Genomic DNA, 20424 nt, shown 5'->3' with positions numbered 1-20424 from the left:
ACTCCTGTGCTATGGCAAAAATATTTATTAAAATAGTTTTTTCTTTTTTTCCAAGTATGAACTTTATTGGGAGGAGTCCTTTGAATTCACTCTTTGCGGACAAATGAGATAACAAGTAGTATATGCAGAAGATAAAATGGTAATAAATGAGTCCACGTGGTAGCACAGTGAAAGAAAGGGGGCTTCTCTGGTGGCACCTTCGGTGACCTAAGAAACCTTTGGTTCACAACTGGAAGAGTTAGGTGACCACCACCTGTTTTTAAGAGGTAGAACGTATGCTTTCTGGTAGTCCACCATTTACCCAGCAGCCTGGCCGCAAGAGGTGCTCATCCCTCAGCCCGTATGCCCTTGGTGATGGCCGGAAGGCCTCCAGGCCCCAGGCAGCAAGGCTGCCTGCGGATCGCTACTTAAGATCCATGAACCGGATATCCATGATGAGAAGGAAGTTCTTGGGCAGTGGGCGGGGGGCCGGAGAGAGAACGGTGAACACCTGGTGCTCCAGGTCCACACTGGTCACCACGATGAAGCCCGCCACGCTGGTCTCGGAGAGGTTCTCCTCTGTGCCCTCCGCCGTGCTGACGCTCAGCAGGTGGTGCACCATATCTCGGCCGGGGGTAACAGGCACCAGCTTGAGCTGATTGTCTTCCTGAGACATGCCCAGAGGCAGGCAAGAGTCTGGGATGGTGGGTGCCCCGACTTTGTAGATTTTCACATCTGAAAATTTGACGTTGAAGGCATGGGGATAGAAACAGCCCCGGAACCCATAGAAATACTCACGGATGCGCTCATCCCGGCATTCCCGCCGGAAGTCCTTGGAGCGCTCCACCACACCCCCCGACTTGGGGAGCAGCACCGTGCGGACGAAGTGAGGCAGGTCCCGTTTCAGTTCATTGTACAGCCGTTCTTGATCCAGAACCACAACGACATCCACCTCAAAGGCTGAGGCTGCATGGACCAGGGCCTGGTAACCAGAGCCCTTGACCCAGCCACAGGTGTTAATGACACAGCCGCTCACCGAGGCCCTGCGGTTCACTTCACACCTCTGGTTGAACACATCGGCTAAACGAGATGTAATCTGCAGAAGAAAGGGTCCACGTGAGGGAGAAAAGGCACAAAACGAACCCTCGGCCACACGATCCTTCCTTAGCCTAAGTGGTATCAGGTTCAAGAAAAAGGACATTCCTGATGGCGGTGGTTTTAACCACATAACATGGAGTTAGTTTTCATTTTATGTTGTTTTTTCTGTCTCTGGTATTTCATGTCCCAAGTTGAAATGTAATAAATTACTTAAGAATGAAGTGAAGTCGCTCAGTCGTGTCTCACTCTTTGCGACCCCATGGACTGTAGCCTGCCAGCTTCCTCCGTCCATGGGATTCTCCAGGCAAGAGTACTGGAGTGGGTTGCCATGCCCTCCACCAGGGGATCTTCTCAACCCAGGGACTGAACCCGGACCTCCCTCATTGTAGGCAGATGCCTTACCGTCTGAGCCACCAGGGAAGAATAGGACCTACTTAAGAATAGGTCCCTAGAAATGTTTAACCATCTGAGGTTGAACTATTTTTGAAACTGTCTTTTCCAAAACCCATCACCCTGGAAGTGATGGCCACTGAGAGGGGGCAGAGAGTTTTACCTGGCAAACGCCGGCCCCCTCCCTCCAACCGCCTTGCCCTGGGCTCTGACCTTATTATAAAGCTTGATGTTGGTGCCAGGCGTGGTGGAGCCGAAGTGGTACACCAGCGGGGCCTGGATGGAGAACCCCTCCTCAACGTCCGCTGGCCGCTCAATGTACAGGGCCCCCATGGTGCCGGGGATGGACACAGAGCCCTGGCCCACATCCAGCTCCACGTACGTGGGCCGGCGGCCCAAACGCACCGCGTAGTTGAGCAGCAGACGGCACACGGTGGACTTGCCCACGTCCGTGGGGCCCACGACCATCACCCGGGGGCCTCGCTCCTCCTCCTTCTCTGCCTGCCTCCGCATCTGCTCCAAGGCCGTATGCGTGTTGAGATAAAGCAACATTGGGGTATCCTTGGAGACGTAAGCCACCTCGGTGCGGCCACTGAGCTGCAGCGAACAGCCGTGCCAAGTGAAGACAGCCACCTTGGCGCCGGCATCAAAGGTGAACTTCTTGTTTCGGGTCAGCTCTGTGCCGAAGATTTCTGCCATGCCAGCCAGCAGCTCCAACTGAACTGACTGCGACGCCTCCACCTCAAAGCGAAGCTCTGTCTCCCGCTCCAGTTCAAATTTAGTTGTTGGCTTCTTGTCATCATTGGCCTCCTCTCCCATCTTTCCTGTGTGGCTGCTTTGTCTGGAACGCCAAAATCAGATCTAAACAGAAGTTAGGACTCGGTTCAAAATCCTCCAGAGGATGTTTCTCCTTTGCTTTATTCTTCCCCCTTATCTCTCATCACCACCTGTCCCACTATATATCTGATTACTGTCTATCTACCCTTACTAGAAGGTAAGGGTTGGGCATTTTGGTTTGGTGCTGTAACTCCAGTACCTAAAATAGAGCTTGACAACCAAAAGGCACCTCTGTAAAAACACCGAGTGGATAACTAACTCAGACGTCGGCGGAAAAAAAGATACCTACATACTGACAGACTTGATTACAGCACGTTTGTTGCTCCCTTCATCACTATCACTCTTTCGGGTACTCCAGACTTGAAAAAGCTACAGATGCCCAGTCCCTAATCCTTGGGTCAAAAAAAAAGGGAGTCAGCAATCTGGAAGCAGAGCAGAGAATACCCAGTTGGGACTCAGAAGCAAACAGCATCAAGGAAACCGTTCAGCAACCACCAGCAGTGTCTTTTTCACTTAGCTCCTCTCAACCTTTTCCTCCGCTGTCAACTGGAGGCGCTTACAGTTCCCCACACAAAGTTCTGTTCTGGGGATTAACCGGGATGGTCGGAGGGAAAGAAAAATTTTAGTAAACTAGAAAGCGCCGAGGAACAGCAAAGAATTATCTCCGATCTAGATCGCAGCTCCAGGTCTAGCATTCGTCCCAGCCTCCCCAGGCACCGAAATCTGCGCAGGCTCTAAGCAGGCGGCGGCTGCGATCCTGAACTTACTACCTCACCTGTACAGCCACGAGCTCAAACCTCGAAACCAAGAAGACAGGACCTAAGCCCAGAAGAGAGACGGGCTCACCGAGACCCACGCCGAAAACAAGCATTTCCACACTTGCGCAGTGGGGAAGGAGCGGCCGCGCGGGGCCCCCTGGGAGATGTAGTTGTACCAGAGCTGTCGCGAGCGGTCGCGCTCTCGCCGCCGCTCGGCCCTCTGGGACTTGTAGTCAATTTTTTTTGACCGTGACGTCAAAGGTGGGCGGGGCGGCTGCCGTCTTTGTTCGTCAAGCAGCCGGAGAAGGAAGCAGGAGGCGGGGTGGTTACGCCCCCGTGCGCGGCGGGGACTGGCAGCTGAGGGGACGGTGGCCGCTGAGGCGCCGTGGCTGCGGGCCCTCTCCCCGTCGCTCCTGCTCACCTGCGGCCCGAGAAGGGGAAGGGAGGCGGGCAGGGGAGGGGGCTCACCATGTAGGCCCCACAGCCGCCTGGAAGCGGGGCGCGGAGCCCTGTGTGGATACGAGGAGACCTAGGGATAGAGAGAGGTCAGCCAAGCAGCTCATCAGAGACTAACTGGACTGCCATCCCCGTCCTGACACAGCGTTTGACCCCTGGAGAGCATTACAGAGCATTTTACTTAAATAAGAGAATAAAAAATAAATTTCTTCCAGTTACTCTGCAAGGCAGTCATTACCCAACAACCCCTCTCCTGTTAAGCGGAGAGCTTTGCTGGGGACTCTTTCCCTCCCCAAATCTCTGCCGGTTATACAAGGGCAATCATTCACCCCACAAGCAACAGGTTGGGCCACATCTATACGTTCAGACGGTAAAGGTAAAGCATCTCTGCAAGGTGGGAGACCCAGGTTCGATCCCTAGGTCGGGAAGATCCCCTGGAGACGGGAAAGGCTACCCACTCCAGTATTCTGGCCTGGAGAATTCCATGGACAGAGGAGCCTGGAGGGCTGCAGTCCATGGGGTCACAAGAGTTGGACACGACTGAGCGACTTCACTTTCACTTTATACACTTCTGATGCGTTTGGACTTGGGAATATTCTTTGCCACTTGCTTGCTGTGTGACTTTGGGTATATCACAGGTTTAGACCCATGTGTTGTTTGGGTTTTTTTGACTGTATAATAGAGATAACAATTTATCTTCAAGTTGTTTTGAAGCATGAATAGGATAATGCATGCTGCTGCTTCTAAGTTGCTTCAGTCGTGTCCGACTCTGTGCAACCCCATAGGTGACAGCCCACCAGGCTCCCCCGTCCCTGGGATTCTCCAGGCAAGAGCACTGGAGTGGGTTGCCGTTTCCTTCTCCAAGGATAATGCATATAAAGCACTAAACCCAATGCCTGTAGCATAGAAAGCATCGGATGTGAGCTCTTAAGGCGTTACTATAGATTGAGGATGAGAGCTATAATGAAGCCATCTGTTTGTAGTTTACATTTTTCAAAGCCCTTTCAGGTGTCCTCTTTCACAGCCACCTGTAAAGTCAGCTTTATTAAATTTCAGGTGAGAGAGGAGACTAAGACAGGTGGAGGGATTTGCCCAAGCTAGTATTCAAACCCTGGAGAAGGCAATGGTACCCCACTCCAGCACTCTTGCCTGGAAAATCCCATGGATGGAGGAGCCTGGTGGGCTGCAGTCCATGGGGTCGCTAAGAGTCGGACATGACTGAGCGACTTCACTTTCACGCATTGGAGAAGGAAATGGCAACCCACTCCAGTGTTCTTGCCTGGAGAATCCCAGGGACGGGGGAGCCTGGTGGGCTACGGTCTATGGGGTCGCACAGAGTCGGACATGACTGAAGCAACTTAGCAGCAGTAGCAGCAGTATTAAAACCCAAGATTTTGGAGTATGAGTTCAGTTATTACATAGTGAATGCATAGTACTAGAAGCCACATCGTGCTCTATGGGCTTTAAGGGTATAAATCCATTTAATCCTCACAAGAATCCTGTGAAGGACATGCTGTAACTGTCATCCATTCGTTAGAGATGAATACTTTCTTCAGTCCAGCTCACAGAGTTAATCCGGGTGGAAAAGCCTAGGAAGATTTTCTGGGTTGCCTTTTTCCAGCTGGCCCCACCTTAGCCCTCACTTTCTAAGAGTGCCATCCTTACTTCTCACGTTTCTCTCTTGGATGCGTGTGTGTGGTGTGCTGAGCTGCTTCAGTCCTGTCTGACTCTTTGCAACTCTATGGACGGTAGCCCGCCAGGCCCCTCTGTCCATGGAATTCTCCAGGCAAGAATACTGCAATAGGTTGCCATGCCCTCCTTCAGGGGATCTTCCCAACCCAGGGATCAAACCCACATCATGGTTCTTTACCACGAGTACCACCTGGGAAGCCCGTCTGTCTCCGATGGTTTGCTTTAATTATTTAATGCACTCACCGTGCAGGTATTAGTTCTCCCGTGAACTACCAGGTATCCTCTAATTGCTCACCATTCTGCAAAAATCCAGTTCTAGGGCTTCCCTTGTGGCTGGTAAAGAATCCGTCTGCAATGCAGGAGACCTGGGTTCAATCCCTGAGTTGAGAAGATCCCCTGGAGAAGGGAACGGCTACCTACTCCAGTATTCTGGCCTAGAAAATTCCATGGACTGTATAGTCCATGGATTGCAATGAGTTGGACATGACTGAGCAACTTTCACACACACAGAAAAAGAGTCCAGTTCTAGTCTTTCATTTGCAAAATCTTCTATGAGCTCATCCTCTCCTGTTCACACGCAGTCCACTTCCCAGATCTGTTTCTTTGCCTCCACATTCTCTCCCTTGAGGCAGTTTCTCCCAGTTATTTAAAGTCATCATTCTTTTTTCTGTTTCTTTCATTTTCCTTGGCCATGCCACGGAGTTCCCCAACCAGGGATAGAACCCATGTCCCCTGCCTTGGGAGTGTGGCGTTTTAACCACTGGACCGCCAGGTAAGTCCCAAGGTCATCTTAATTTGGATATTAAATAGCCATCTCAAGCTGAGTTTAGGGAGAAAAAACCCCTCCCCCTCCTTTAGGGCCTGCTCTCCATTTTGCTTCTTAAACACAGAAAGGCTCAGGGTGCAACATTGAAAGCATCTGTGCTTGCCCACACTCTTTCCTCACGTTCAGTCTTTCACCAAGCACTCCTCTCCTCTCCACCCCACCCTCAGATAACACTGCCCTCACATGCCTTTTTCATTCTCCTCTCCAGCTAAATTCGTGATCATCTTCCTGAGTTCATTTAATTTTTTGCTTCTACACTTTCAAACCTTGCCCTAAAAAACTACTCACTTTCCTTTTTCACACTTCCTTCTATTTTCCTCAACAAATTCTTCCTCCACTTACATTTCCTTCCTCATCTCTGTCCAGATGAGAACATTTCCCTCTTCTTTCTTTACTCAGTGCTACCTGTCAATTCCAAACCTCTGGTAACATCACTCAAGATACCGACTTTGTGTTTTCAGAATCTACCTTAAACTGAAAGATATTCTCGGATGGTTTGCTTTAATTAATTCATTCACTGTGTTGTGTATTAGTTCTCCAGTGAACTACCAGGTATCCTGAAGAAATATTCAGAATTCCTTTCACTTTTCATACCCAGTTAGCATTGCCTCCCATTAACCTCATTTCCCTACCTTAACTTTTCACTCCCCCCTTTACTTGTGAAAAAGTACTTTTTCTGAACGTTCACCTCGGTTAGAAATCTAGGTTTTTACCTTAGAGGGTATGTTCTGTGTCTACATACTTCAGCAACTTGCAGAGGGCAAAAGTTTATGAGAAATATTTTGGCTCACATGAAGTATAACTGGAAACTGACAGAAAAACAGCACGAAAGATGTTAAGTTCTTCATAAGACACAAATTTGGCATGTGCCTCTTGAGCTATCAGAATTTAAGAGTAACTCCACGCGGGGTTGAGGGGTATTCAAGTTGAGAACACTGTTTTGAAATGCCAGTAACTACTGTTTACTAGCTGCCTATCAGGTGCCAAGCTTTTTTTTTTTTTTTAGATGTTTACATATTATCTCACTTTACTTCACATGTCCCTGTGGTAAACATCAGCTTCATTTAGCAGAAGGAGAAAACAGGGGCACACAAGTTATCAGTAACTGGCCCAGTGGTTCCTGGTAAGTGTATTGGCAGAGCTGCGATTCCAACTCACGTCTCTTCCGAGACCAAAGCCAGACACTTGGACAACGTCTGAAGATATTTGCAACTCAACTACTGTTTTTTGAGCATCTTCTGTAGGCAAAGCTCTGCACTTGGCATTGCAGTCCTGGGATGCAGAGAGGAGTTTCCTTTTTCCCTCAAAGTTTAGAGCCCAGCAGAGAATCTTATGTAACATGGGTGTCTCCGTGCGTGAAGCACAGTTCATTTGGAAGTAGTCGATAAGAGGTTTGCCTGTCAGAGGTCATTTTTGGTTTGTGACTCCTTCGGGGGCGGGTGGAGGGGGGGGCGGTGTACTGAACCGGAGGCTTTGAGGCTTGGAAGCGCCTGGTACAAGCTTGGGGGCGTCCCATGCCATCCGTGACCATTAAAATGGCTTGCTTTCCCCCGCGTCAGCATCAGAGCTGAAATGGGAAATGTAGCATCTTGACTGAGCGCACGGTGGGTCCTGACTGTGCATCCGGCTCTCAGCCTCTCGTCTTTGGTCCAGCCCCGCCACCCGTACCGCGGGCTCCATCCTTGCCCAGCCCTGTCCTCCCCCCAGCTTCTGGCGGTCTCCTTGGCCACGGGGCCCTCCTCCCCAGCACCCCGGCTCCCCTCCCTGCCCGCCCCTGGCTCGCGCCCCCGCCCCCCGGGCATCGCTGCCCCAGCCCCAGCCCTCGACGCCTGCCCGCTGCCTGCCTCTCAGCCCGCCTCCTGTGTCTCCCAGCCCCGCTCTGACGTGGGAGGTGAGGGGGGTGGGGGCCCGGATGACTCACAGTGTTATGATGCAGTCCCACAACACACAGCTACATTCACCCACAGACCGGGGTACCGGCGGGAGGCCGCCTCTGGCCGCCCCCCCGCCCCCCGCAGCTGGGCCAGTTTGGCAGCCCGGGTCTGGAGCCCCTCACCACCACCCTCCCCGCCCCCCGCCCCTTCCCCACTGAAGGAGCGGAAGGAGCCGCGAAGAGAGCGCAGAGAGATTGAGAGAGAGAGGGGGAGATAGACGGAGATCTCTGGAGCCGGCCTCAAGGTGAGGGGGCAGCCCTTCTCCAAGCACACCTTTCCCCGTCTGTGCGTCTCCCCCTCGGGCTGCGCGTGGCTTTCCTCCCTCGCCAAAGCATTTTCCATCCACCCTTTGTCCTCCCTTCCCCCTCCCCGCCTCATCCCTCTGCGAGCTCTTCCCGGCAACTTTGGCCGCAGCCTCAGGCACCCCTGTTTGATCAAGCAGCCCTGTTTATATTGTTTGGCCGCTGGGGTGCAGACCCCCCCCTCCCCCGCCACCAAGCCCGCCCCGGGAGCCTGCTGCGCGGCTCATCACTGGGACCATACCGTACCGAGGATGCCAGGCCTTCGGGGGGGCTCGCGGCCTCCGAGCAGATGCGAGCATCCATTGTGAGCAGGTGTCCCCCTCCCTTTTTCCCTTTTCCTTTTTTTCCCCCCTAAGAGGCACGGGATTCGCACCTGGCTCCGCCAGCCTCCGCCTCTGCCGTCAGCGCCGCTTGCTCAGCAACCCCTCCCTCCCACCCCCTCCCCGCGCCTCCCACGGTCCAGCCGCGGCTCACTCGGGGGGCCGTCAGCACCCCGGCGCGCTTCTGCCCCCGTCATTGGCTCCCCTTGCTTCTCCCGGTCATCTGAGATGGGGAGAGAAGTGACCCCGACGCACCCTGCCCCGCTCCTCCGAGAGGGGCTCTCTGTGCAGCCTCCCCTGGGCGGGATGGGGAAGCAGGGAGGACAGGCGGGGTGAGGCTGGGGGTCCTTGCCCCCTCCCTGGGCCCCGGGAAAGTGGAGCGGGGGGGCGCCAGGTGGAGCTTGCCGCCGGGAACTCACTGGCGGGCAAAGTTGAAGGCAGACGTGTCCAGCGGAGGCTGGCCGGTGTTCTGCTGGTGAGGACCCCAATGTCACCCTGAACTCAGCCCAGGGTGCTCTTCCTGAGTCCCACCAGGGGCCGAGGGCCTGAAACGGCCGATGCCCTCTGCCGGGAGGCTTTGCAGAGAGCCGACCTGGCGGCCCCAGGCAATGCTGGAACAGCTGGGGTGCTGGTGGTCCCCGCGGAGGGCAGGACGGAGCCTGCGCACCCCGGCTCCTCTGCCTACTGTTGCCAGGGCACCCGGCTGGCATCCCCGAAACAGACCGGCGCTAAGCCACACAGAGCCGGCCAGCAGGCTCCACCGAGGAGCGGGCCGAGGCTCCCTGGCTTATCAGGGCCGGCAGAGGACACCTCCCGCCTTATCCCTGCCTCCAGCACCCGCGGCCACTGTGGGGCTGAAGCCTGCGAATCCTCCTCAAGATTCTTAATCAGAACCAGGCAATTCTTTTTATCTCGCGTCACCCAGAGTCCCTGCCCCTGGGAGAAGGGGGAAAGAAACATCCTGTACCTTGTGCCCCCAAACCACGGGGCTGTGACGCTGCCCATCATGAGACACCGCGCCCGCGCCGCAAACACGGCCCGGGACCGCCGGCCTCTCTGACACCGGCCCTACTTGCCATTGGCCCCCAGCGGTCAGACGCGCCCAAAGGGAAGATCATTTCTCTCCTATGCTGGGTGCTTCACTGAGAGCCAAGGCAACAGTCCTAGAGGGCAGTAGAGAGAGACAGACGAGCTCAGAAGCTGAGAAGACAAGCCCAGTGATGCTCCCGGGCCAGAATGAGCGAACCCAAGCGCAGGGCCGGGCAGCAGCCCCGTCCGAGGCCTTCGGTCCCAGCAGAGACGTCCATCAGGCTCTGGGCCCCCGCCCCCCGATAGGACTGGAGTGTGCCTGTCTGCCTACCTGCCCGCGCTCCTTCCCTTTCTCATCACGCTCCTCCCACCCACACAAATCGTGTGCTGGGGCCAATTACCTTGCAAACCGAGGTCACGGGAAGGAAGGACCGGCACGCACCCCCAACTTTTTCAAGGCTTTGAGCCCCAGAGACACAGAGCCTACCAGCGCACGTGGGACGCATCCTCACAAAAGGATGGAAAAGCGAGGGAGGAAGGAGCATTTGCCAGTGACGCGGCTCCCATGGCAGCGGGCCGCTCCCAGTGGAAAATGGTGGAGGCTGGCTCTGGCCCCAGGAGGGCGAGACACCGCCTCCCGGGCTGAGACCCCCCCCCCCCCATCCGCTGCGGGGCCGGCCCGAGCAGACGGTCAGTCCGGGTGGCAGATGCAGTGTGAGCGCGCGCGGAGCGGGGCTGCTGCGGATGGGTAAAGCAGGAGTGGAAGTGATCGCAGGCGCCCCGGCTCTTCCGTGCCCCCGGCAGGGGCCCCCCCGGCTTTCCTGGTGACCCTGCCCTCCTTCCCAGGTGACCTCCATTTCTGCCTGGCTCACGTCTGGGGGGGCCCTGGCCCGGCAGCCCCCCCGCACCGCTCCAGTCCTGAAACACGGCTCTAGCCAACCTGCTCCGCTGCTTCACCTGCGACCGTCTGTGCGGGGGCTGCACGGCGCCTGCGCCCCCCGCCCGCCAGGGCATCGTCCTCCAGCCCGTCATGCCCAGCTGCGACCCTGGCCCGGCCCCCGCCTGCCTCCCCGCCAAGACCTTCCGCAGCTACCTGCCTCGCTGCCACCGCACCTACAGCTGCGTCCACTGCCGCGCACACCTGGCCAAACACGACGAGCTCATCTCCAAGGTAACGCCCCTCCATCACTCCCACCCCCACCCTCGCCCCCCGCATCAGATTCCTCCAAACATCACCCGGGGATGACACCACGAAGCCTGGCCTCCCTCCTCCATGCCCCCGCGGGGGGTTCAGGGAGCGCGTGACCCCCGGGGTCAAGGGTTCCCCGCAGTCACCGCCCGCCCTGTGTCTCCGCAGTCCTTCCAGGGGAGCCATGGCCGAGCCTACCTGTTTAACTCCGTGTGAGTCTACCCCTCTCCCTTGTGCGTGTGTGCGGGTGTGGGTGAATAGCTTTCCTCTCTGAAGAGAGGGGCTGAGCCGACCGAGGAGGGTGCCCTGCGCCCTCTGGGTTTGCCTCTCCTTTGGCGGAAGCCCGGTCTGTTGCTCTTTTGTGGGGAGCCCGGGAGAACTGGGGTGCCAGGCGCTAGACAGCAAGGGGTGGGGTGCTGGAGGCAGGGCTCTCAGCTGGGTGAGTTGCGCTCTCTCCAGAGGCTGGGCCTTCTGGGCTGTTTTGGGGGTGCGCTGACGGAGTGACACACCGCCCCTCCCCCCCGCGTGCTGGGTCCTCCCGTCTCCCAGGGTCAACGTGGGGTGCGGGCCAGCTGAACAGCGCCTCCTGCTCACGGGGCTGCACTCGGTAGCTGATATTTTCTGCGAGAGCTGCAAAACCACCCTGGGCTGGAAATATGTAAGTACTGGGGGGGAGGGCCACCCGTCAGGTGTCTGCCTGACCCAGAGGGAGGCGGGAGCTAGGAGTGGGGGGACCGGGTAGGGGGCGGGCTTACGCTGGCGGCGGTAGGCGGACCCGTCGGCCCACATTGCCGGCCTCCCCCCGCCAGGAGCAGGCTTTTGAGACGAGCCAGAAGTACAAGGAGGGGAAGTACATCATTGAAATGTCGCACATGGTGAAGGACAACGGCTGGGACTGAGGGCTTCCGGCGGCCTCTGCCCTCCCGACGCATGCCCCACCCTCCCACACCTGCCCCCGCCCGGCCGCGCGTCCATACCAGCATGAGCACTGCCCCACCCCTGGGGGGGACCCTGCTCCCGCCGTCCCTCCCCCCGCCGCCACCCCATCACGCCCAGGCCCCCCTGGAATGGGGGTCTGCGGTACCCCAGGGGTGTTGAAGGTTCAGGCGTGGGCAGCAGTCAGGGAGAGGCAGAAACGGAGGGGAAAGGGGTGGCGTGGGGACTTGTCGCCCCCAAGGTTCTGAAAACCGAGGGGCTGGAGGGGCAGAGACGCAGGCTTAGAGGACCCTCGGGAGGAAGCCGTGTTTGCTCCACCTCTGCGAGCGAACAGAGGACCAACCTCGAGTCTTGGCACTGGGAGATCCTAGGCCACAGAATAGCAGGTGAGAAAAGGCTCGAAGTGGAGTGAAATGCTGACCTCAGATGCCGGGAGGTACCGGAGTCTCTTAAGGGTGACGTTTCCCCCCCCCCCCCCCATTTGCAGCAGCCAGGATTCGTGGGGTGGGGGGCGGGCGGAAGAAAAAAAAAGTCCGGAGTCCCAGGCCCTGGGAGATCATCAAAGCATCCCAGGGGTTTGCATTTTACTCCACTTGGCAGTTTACCTTGGCACTGAAGAGGCACTTTCAGTATCTGACCTTTGCCATGGGGTGGGGTCGGGGGAGGTCCCCCCTGAACAGCCCCACACCCGGCTGGCAGTCTCCAGAGCGAGCAGGGTTGGTGGGCGTCCTCCGGGCCGGCTACTGCTCCCTGGGACCGAGGCCCTCGGAGGGAAGGTGGGGGATCAGTGCCATGAGGCTAGGCGTCCTCGCGGCTGCCACCAGCGAACGAAACTTTTGTATGATATATAAAGTGTTCGGGTCTATTTTTAATAAAAAGGGGAAAGCAACACGTGAGGCACTCGGTCCTCTGACTTTTCTTGGCAGGTACCATAGATTGTCCCATGCACACCCCTGCCCCAGGCCTGCCCCTCCTCCTCTGTTGTTTAGCAGCTAAGTCGACTCTTTTGCAATGCCATGGACTGCAGCCTGCCAGGCTCCTCCGTCCATGGGGTTCTCCAGGCAAGAATACTGGAGTGGGTTGCCATTTCCTTCTCCAGGGGATCTTCGGGAACCAGGGATCAAACCCAGATCTCCTGCATTGCAGGCAGATTCTTTACCATCTGAGCCACCTGGGAAGGCCGCCCTTCTACCCCTAGGGGGCAGCAATTGCTCTGTCTATGGCAAGACACCAGGGGATGGAGATTCAGGTGAGGTTTTGCTTCTGAGATGGTTTGTTGTTGTTGTTGAGTGAGATTCCAGCGGGAGCATCCTTAACAGCTTCTGTCTTTTGGAGCCCTTGACAAGGAATCCACTTTTGCCAAGTTTGAAGAGATTCATTCCAGAACAAGAGCTTTCTTGGGTCCCATTGCCTTTCAGCCTGGTTCTGGAATCTTTTGGTCAGCTCATGGCTGCTCTTAAAGCTAAAAGGAAAATCGATCAGCCAAGGTGCTGCCCTGGCAGCGGTTACAAACTGGAACAAAACAGCTCAACACTGCAGCGTCAATGCAGCCACACGACCCTCGTGCGATTGTTGGCAGTGCTGTGAAATTCTTATTGTTGTGCAGTCACCAACAACTGCAGGGAGGGTTGGATGCATCATAAAAATCTTTTTTTTTTGTAAGCTAGGTTGTTATTTCCACATTCATTCATTGGTACTGTAAATATTTGTAAGAGCACTTCTTCCTTGCCAGGCCTTGTTTAGCACTGGCAAAGCAGTGGAGAAGAAGGCATTCATGGCCTGACTTCATGGAGCTTCCTGTCTAGTGGGAAGACAAACAAGATGCAGGCGCTTCCAGTAGAAGGGGACAGGGGAGTGAGCGCAGGGCTTGTAGTAGAGGCATCACCGAGAACTGAGGAGAGCAACCTTTGCAGAAGTGATGACTTTGAAAGCCCTTGAAAGCTGAGAGGCTGCGTGGGCAGAAAGGAAGAGTAAGGGGAGGGGGTAGTTCAGGCTGAGAGAACTGTATCAGGCGGCTCAAGTTGAGTTAATTTGAAGAGAAATAAAAGTTTCTTTCCTAAACTGGAGCGCAGATACGAGTGGGTGAGAGGTGAGCCAGCCCAGGAAAGACAGGCTGGGGCCATGAAACACTCAAGGACTTCATCCCAAGGGCACTGAGTAAACACTGAACATTTCTTGTCCTTTAACAAGTGGACTCACATCACCAAATGGCCCAAAAAGAGGCTCAAGTAGAAATGCTAAGAATGAAAAAGAGACTTGAAGCTAACTGTAGTCTCAGACACTGTTGTCAACATCAGAATGCAGAGACTGTTGGGGCAGAAGAGCTCTGGAAGACACAGGGGCTAGAAGGCAAATCAAGCCCTGAAGGAATGATGCCCAGCACCCCCATCTGAGAGGCCTCGGGTGCCCAGCACCCCCTTCTGGGGGGCCTCGGGGTCTGCCCCAGCACCCCCATCTGGGAGGGCTTGGGGTCTGTCCCAGCACCCCCATCTAGGGGGCCTTGGGTGCCCAGCACCTCCATCTGGGGGGCCTCGGGGTCCGCTCCAGCACCCCCATCTGGGAGGGCTCGGGGTCTGTCCCAGCACCCCCATCTAGGGGGCCTTGGGTGCCCAGAACCCCCACCTGGGAGGCCTTGGGGTCCGTCCCAGCCTGCCTGGCGATGCCCAGAGCCTTCTCTCAGGTTCCAGCAAGGGACCCAGAAACCCTGTCCTTCTCAATCCCACTTCTTGCACTAAAGTTCAGGAAGGCTTGTCCTTGAATATTTCTGACCTTGAACATCAGGCACAAACTAGCTGCCTTCTTAAAGCTCCCCAAATCTGCCTCTCTCTCAATTTACTTATTAAGCCAACTAGGAACTGTGGGAAACAGGAAAGTAAACGGCACCCATGAGTCTCGGTTCTTTGTAATCTCTCCTGGAAGAATCATTATGCGAGTTGGGTTCAAGGGATCCTATGTAATCTTTGCGATCAGGCCATGGGGCGGGACTGTCCAAACGTCGGATGCTCAGACAGGTGTCAAGTACCCTGTGACCAAGAGGGGTAGGTGGAGAGGAGGTCTCCTTTTTCTGCCTGAGAGCCAGGGAAGGAGCTGCAGGCATGGAATGCAAGGGGCGTACAGCCCCTCCCTGGGGTGCAGTCCTTTCGGGTTAGCCTTTTTTCCTTGCCTGTGCACCCCCTTTTTCTAATGGAGGTCTACTCTGGACCAAACAGTGATTCAGTCTTCTCCACCCACCCTCCAATCCCAAACTGAGTCTGGGAACTTCTTAGCCAACCAGTCACTCCCTCCTTTCCTCCTTAAAGCATTGAACCTTTGGAAGATACTCATCTACAACCAGCAGGTGGCACCAAAAACCCTCTACCCCTCAGCTCAACAACCTTCCTCAACCCGCTCCAAGACTGGTAAACTGTGATTTAGGACAGGATTAGATACAGGCTCTGAAACGTTAAGCACCATCAAACTCTGGCCGTGCTGCTTAAGCCTCTCCTGACTCAGTTTTTCCATCTGTAAAATGGGGATGTTACTTTTCTGTCCTGAGGACCCACCATGATGCACTTGGTGTCTGGCACACAGACTGCACACGGATGTGCTTCCGTAAGTGTGAGCTATTCGTCTGACTTACTCAGAGGGAGGCCTCCTGAGTTCCCACCAGGGTGGCTGAGGGGTGCCCAGGCCGGAGAGGAAGGTCGATGCCCGGGAGGCAGCCGGCGCTGGGTAGCGCTGCACAGCCAATGCCCTTTTAACATTGCACTGCTAGTGACAGGCGCAGACAGTAGCACAATGTGAAAAGAGCTCCGGCCCGCAGCAGAGGGGCGCCGGCCCTGCTCCCAGGCCCCTGGCTTCCCCACCCCTTCCTCACCTTCAGCACAGCTCCCCTCCTTTCTCCAGTGTCCCTTCTGTTTCCCTCCACTCCTCCTCCTGTCTTCTTCCTCACCTCCTTTCTAACATGGAGACCATCTTTCCCCGGAGGTTTCAGGGCAGAGGGAACAGAGTGCCAGGAAGCAGCCTGGCATTCCGTCTTCACGGGAAGATGACTGGGAGACACCCCCGCCCCCAGATCCGGAGGTGAGGAGAAGCCGGGTTTACCTGGGTTTGTAGGTCTTGTCAGCTTCCCTCCAGAGAGGAGCTGGCTGGCCCAGACCACAGAGCTTCCTCCCCGCTCTAAAGCTCTCTCTCCTTTTTAGTTTAGATAAAGGGAAGGTCTAGGCCTTCACGGGACAGTCTCGGATGGGGGCGAACAGGCCGCACAGAGAGACCCCCAGGTCTGCAGGCGGAAGCTGTGGGTGAAGTCCCACCTCTGCAGCTCCTCTCCGAGGCCTGCAAAATCCACTGAGTGGATTCAGCGTTGAACAAAATGGTGCGGTTCATTCCCTCGCCATTAGAGACAGGCTTTCCTTGGCAGTAGGGTCAGAATCTGTTTCCTGTTTATCCAGGGACTCCGGTTAGGGGGTTTTTCAAGCTCACCGGCATCTTCAGACGTCCCCATCCTACCAGGTCTAAGGGGCTTACACCCCCGACAAACAATCCTGAGACCGACCAAAGGTTCAGAGTCGGGCAGAGATCTGGGGCAGCAGGCTCCTGGCTAGAGCTGCGGCCCTCGGGGGCCGGGCTGTGGGGTAATTCCGGGGTGCACCCATCAGAAAGGCCCCTGGGGGATGCCCTGTGCCCTCCCCGCTGGGAGCTCTTCCTGGGGGGGAGGGGGTTCCCTCCCACTAGCTCGAAAAGCAAGAGAGCCTGTCCCCTGCCTTTCCATGCAGTCTGTTCCTGTAATCGGGGCCCGGGGCCCACAGTTCTAATGGACGGAGATCCAGGCTCCGCGAGGGTCGGTCACCAGCTTCTGCTGTTGGGTTGAGCAAAGCCGTCCCCGTGGGGAACCGGACCATGTCAACAAGGGGCCGAAGGGCCAAGAGCATGGGCCAGCCAGCTTCCTGGAGGCCAGGGGGAGATGCCCCCCAGGGGGCCCAGATCGCACCCGGGGTGGGGGGCGGGGGCCGGACCCCGCGGCTCTCACGGCCCCCTCCGCCCAGAGCCGGGCCCCCCGGTCCGGCCGCCGGGCGGGGCCCTCCCCCGCCCCGGGCCCGGGAGCCGCCCCCCGGCTCCTGGCAGAGGCGGGCGTGGAGGCCGAGGAGGAAACGGGGGAGGGGCGGCTCAAGTTCCCCGCGCCCCACTCCTCACCGGCCACCATCTTCCGGCCCTGGCCCCCCGGAGCAGCGGGGGATGGGGCCCAGCCCGCGGCAGGGAGAGAAAGGGCAGGTGGAGGGGCGGCGGGAGCGGCGGGGCAGGCCGGGCCCGCGGCCATGGCGACCAGAGGGGCAGCCCGGAGGGTCCCAGGAACGGGGCGCGGGGGGCGGGGTGAGGGGGGCGTGCGCTCCTTCCACACCCAGCTCGGCGCCGCCCCCCACCCCCACCGCCCCCGGGACACACACACCTGAGGCTGGACCACACACGGGCGCGCGCGCACACACTCCAGCCACACTTGCTGCACGGCTCAGCTTACTACACACTTACCCAGACGGCGTGCGTGGCGGGGAGCCCGCAGCTCGCGCTCCGAGCGCACCCCTCCAGGCCCGGCAACTCTTAAGGCAGGGGCGCGCCTCACCCCCGCGCGCAGCCCCCCGGCTCGTCCCACAACTTCTCCCGACGCACAACTCCGCGCTGGGTTCAGCCCTGCGGCCCCTGCATTCCCCCCTCAACGCCCCCGCCAAGTCCCCTGTGCCCCACAGCCCCTGCACGCACACACACAGACACACACACACCCCCTGCGCGCGCGCGCACACACACCCCTGCGCGCGCACACACACACACACACCCTGCGCGCGCGCACGCACACACACACCCTGCACACAGACACACATACACGCACGCCCGGGCACACACAGATGGCCCAGCGGAGCCCCCCGCCGCGGCCCCACCACACCCCCACTGGAAAGGCGCAGGGAGCCACGCCAGCACGACACGCCTGCTGCTCCCCCGTCTCAGTTGCGGCGAAAGAAGAAACCAGAAGAGATGCCCGCGCGGAGGGGACGGCGGGGGCAGAGAAGACGGAGGAGGGGCCCGGCCCGCCCCCGGCCCTCGCCGAGAGGATGCGCCCCCCCAGTGCGCGGCGCTGGCCCTCGGGGCGCCCCGATACCTACACGCCGCGCCTCCTTCCGCTCCTCGGCCCGCCGCCTCCCTCTTCCCGGGCCCTTTCTCTGCCCTCCCCGCCCCGGCGCCCCCCGCCCCCCCCGGCGCCCCACGCCCCCCGCCCGCCGCCCTCCGGGGCCGGGCTCGGGCCCCGCGGCGTCCGCGGCCGAGACGGGGGCGGGGGGCGCCGGGCGCCGCGCCCGCGCCGGGCCCCCCGCGCCCCCTTCTCCTTCCACACTCCCTGCCGTCCATCTTGAATACTTGGGATTCTTGAATGGAGTGAGCAGGATCCGCTGCCCCAGGCTCCCATTGGCTGCGGGTTCACCCTTTTGAAACGAGATCCTCCCGCCCATTGGCTGCCGGGCTCCCCTCTTCGCCCCCAACCCCCATCCCCCGCGCCCCCCCACGGCCAGCGAGGTCGGGGCGCTCCCAGGCGCCCCATCCGCGGGCCTCCCCCCACATCCCACGGGCACCCCCCCCACCCCTGGAGGTCGGCCTCCCGGCTCGTTCTATCACGTCCCCCATCCGGCTGCAGGTGAGGGCGGACCCGGTTCCCGCCAAATGCGGCTCCCGAAGCCCGGCTCGCGGACGCCCCTGGTGCCGGACTCGGAGACCCTAGGAGACGAGAGGTGCGATTTCCTGCCCGCCTCCCGACGCCCCTTGAGCCGAAGTCCCTCTCCAACCGGGACCCTCCTGGCCTTTCAGCCTCAGCCCAGGCGATCAGAGCAGCGCTCCTGAACCAGCCAGCCCCCTGGGCTGGGCAGGAAGAGGGCAGCTCCGGAAAGATCTGGGCCCTTCTGAGCGGCTTCAGCCCCTGGTTGCCGCGGGGCAGGTCTGACCCTACCAGGAATGTGCAGCATCTGGAGCTTTGCTCCGTCACACACGTCCCCTGGGACCAGCCCGCCCAGCCCCGCCCGGCCCAGTACTGGGCCCACTCGGAGCTGGAAGCCCAGACCGGCACGGAGGAACTAGGGAGCCGAGCAGTGAGTCAGGCCTGGACGTGGGGGTCCCTTTATTCTGGGCCCTGATTTGCTGTAACACGCTTCTCGAGGTCACGGTCTCCTCTCTGGGCCTGTTTCCTGATTTACAAAAGTTCGATCTAGAACTTCCTATAGAAGTTTCTATGTAAGGATGGAAATGATCTGTACTGTACCATCCACTGTGGTAGCCACTAGCCACGTGCAGCTACTGACCCTTTGAAATTTGCTACTGTGACAGTTGTTCAGTCGCTCAGTCCTGTCCCACTCTTCGTAACTCCATAGACTGCAGCACACCAGCCTTCCCTGTCCATCACCAACTCCCAGAGCGTACTCAAACTCATGTCCATTGAGTGGATATAATGGCCATCCAACCATCTCATCCTCTGTCACCCCCTCCTCCTACTTCCCTCAATCTTCCCCAGCATCAGGGTCTTTTCCAAGACTATGACTGAGGAAATGGGGTTCTGATATTATCTGATTTTAATCACTTCTAATAGCCACATGTAACCCGTGACAGCAGTCTGGACACTGCAGGTCCAGGATGCTGGTGTTCCTGCTGGTGAAGAGCAGTCGAGGAATCTTGCTTGGCAGAAAGTCTTTTCTCCTTGTTCCTAGGTGCAAAGTCCTCCAGATCCAACGTGTGTCAGTGTCCAGAAAGTGAGGCTTAAATCCCTGCCCCCTTCATCAGGAATGCTTTCCTTACTGCTGTCGGATTGTCAGTCTGCTCTGTGGGGCTGAAGTTACACATACCCACAGCACACAGAAGGTTAGGGGTAGTAGAGGATTTGCAAGTTTGCCCAACCTTCATGTTTTTCCAAGGATAAACACCATGAGTTAGGGTGGGGGATGTCCTTGGCCCAAAACTTCCCTCGTAGCTCAGTGGGTAGAGAATCCGCTTCCAATGCAGGAGACCAGGGTTGGATCCTTGGGTTGGGAAGCGCCCCTGGAGAAGGAAATGGCAACCCACTCCAGTATTCTTGCCTGGGAAAATCCCATGGACGGAGGAGCCTGGAGGGCTACCGTCCACAGGGTTGAAAGACTGGGACACGACTGAGCGAGTAAACCACCAGGGGCGCACAGCACTTAGTGCATCTTTCCTGAGCTTTACAAGGCGTGTGGGGTCTTACTTCCTGGACCAGGGATTGAACCCCTGTCCCCTGCAGTGGAAGCATGGTGTCTTAATCGCTGGACCCGGAGGGACGTCCTCTTCAGAGTTTTTGTGAGCCCGCCAACCCCACCCCGCTGCTGCCACACACACCATTAAGTTCATTCAACAAATGCACTTCTCTGACCCAGGACATAGAGGACCTGGGGTGGAAATCCACCAACAAGACTGATGCTGAGGGACAGCCAGCTCCATGGGAGAGGCTGAGCTCCTGGCTCTGCCAGGGTGATGAGAACGTGGGCAGCTCAGAGCACGTGTCCTAAGTCAGGGTGGTTCAGAGACCCCAGTGTGCACCACCCCCAGCATGAGGAACAGAAGCTGTGAGGCAGAAAACCAACTCTGGGTTTATCCTTGGGTTGACCAGGAGGCCGAATTAGCAAGCAGCTGTGATTTCTGCAGGTGGAGTGGAAGGG

General features: G+C 57.8%; 2 protein-coding genes and 1 non-coding gene across 8 annotated transcripts; 1 reads left to right on the top strand and 2 right to left on the bottom strand.

The window, feature by feature from the left end:
- Positions 1-10: 10 nt before the first annotated feature.
- Positions 11-10108, bottom strand: CLP1 (cleavage factor polyribonucleotide kinase subunit 1). 6 transcript variants are annotated; one of them, XM_059874608.1, is made up of 3 exons: positions 10023-10108; positions 1681-2328; positions 11-1075 (listed from the first exon to the last, which is right to left on the bottom strand). In XM_059874608.1, the coding sequence occupies exons 2-3, from the start codon at positions 2284-2286 to the stop codon at positions 404-406; spliced, it is 1278 nt and encodes a 425-aa protein (XP_059730591.1). In that variant the 5' UTR covers positions 2287-2328; positions 10023-10108; the 3' UTR covers positions 11-403. The 6 variants fall into 6 exon arrangements, with proteins under 6 accessions (XP_059730591.1, XP_024830855.1, XP_005216587.1 ...); XM_024975087.2 differs by lacking the exon at positions 10023-10108 and adding an exon at positions 8519-8668; XM_005216530.5 differs by lacking the exon at positions 10023-10108 and adding an exon at positions 2594-3187.
- YPEL4 (yippee like 4) lies at positions 8104-12635 on the top strand. Its single transcript, NM_001303510.1, is given in 5 exon segments — positions 8104-8214; positions 10468-10792; positions 10979-11022; positions 11360-11468; positions 11620-12635. Coding segments are annotated over 4 exon segments (384 nt in total). The 5' UTR covers positions 8104-8214; positions 10468-10651; the 3' UTR covers positions 11710-12635.
- Positions 12636-15461: 2826 nt separating this feature from the next.
- On the bottom strand, positions 15462-15550 carry MIR130A (microRNA mir-130a). The gene has a single exon (NR_030799.1). It is a non-coding gene; the product is annotated as a microRNA mir-130a (primary transcript).
- Between the last annotated feature and the right edge of the window lie 4874 nt (positions 15551-20424).

The sequence above is a fragment of the Bos taurus genome, chromosome 15 (genome assembly GCF_002263795.3).
Source record: "Bos taurus isolate L1 Dominette 01449 registration number 42190680 breed Hereford chromosome 15, ARS-UCD2.0, whole genome shotgun sequence".
Classification (NCBI taxonomy): domain Eukaryota; kingdom Metazoa; phylum Chordata; class Mammalia; order Artiodactyla; family Bovidae; genus Bos; species Bos taurus.
Note: the sequence above shows the minus strand (reverse complement) of the source record. Positions and strands in the feature narration are given on the sequence as shown.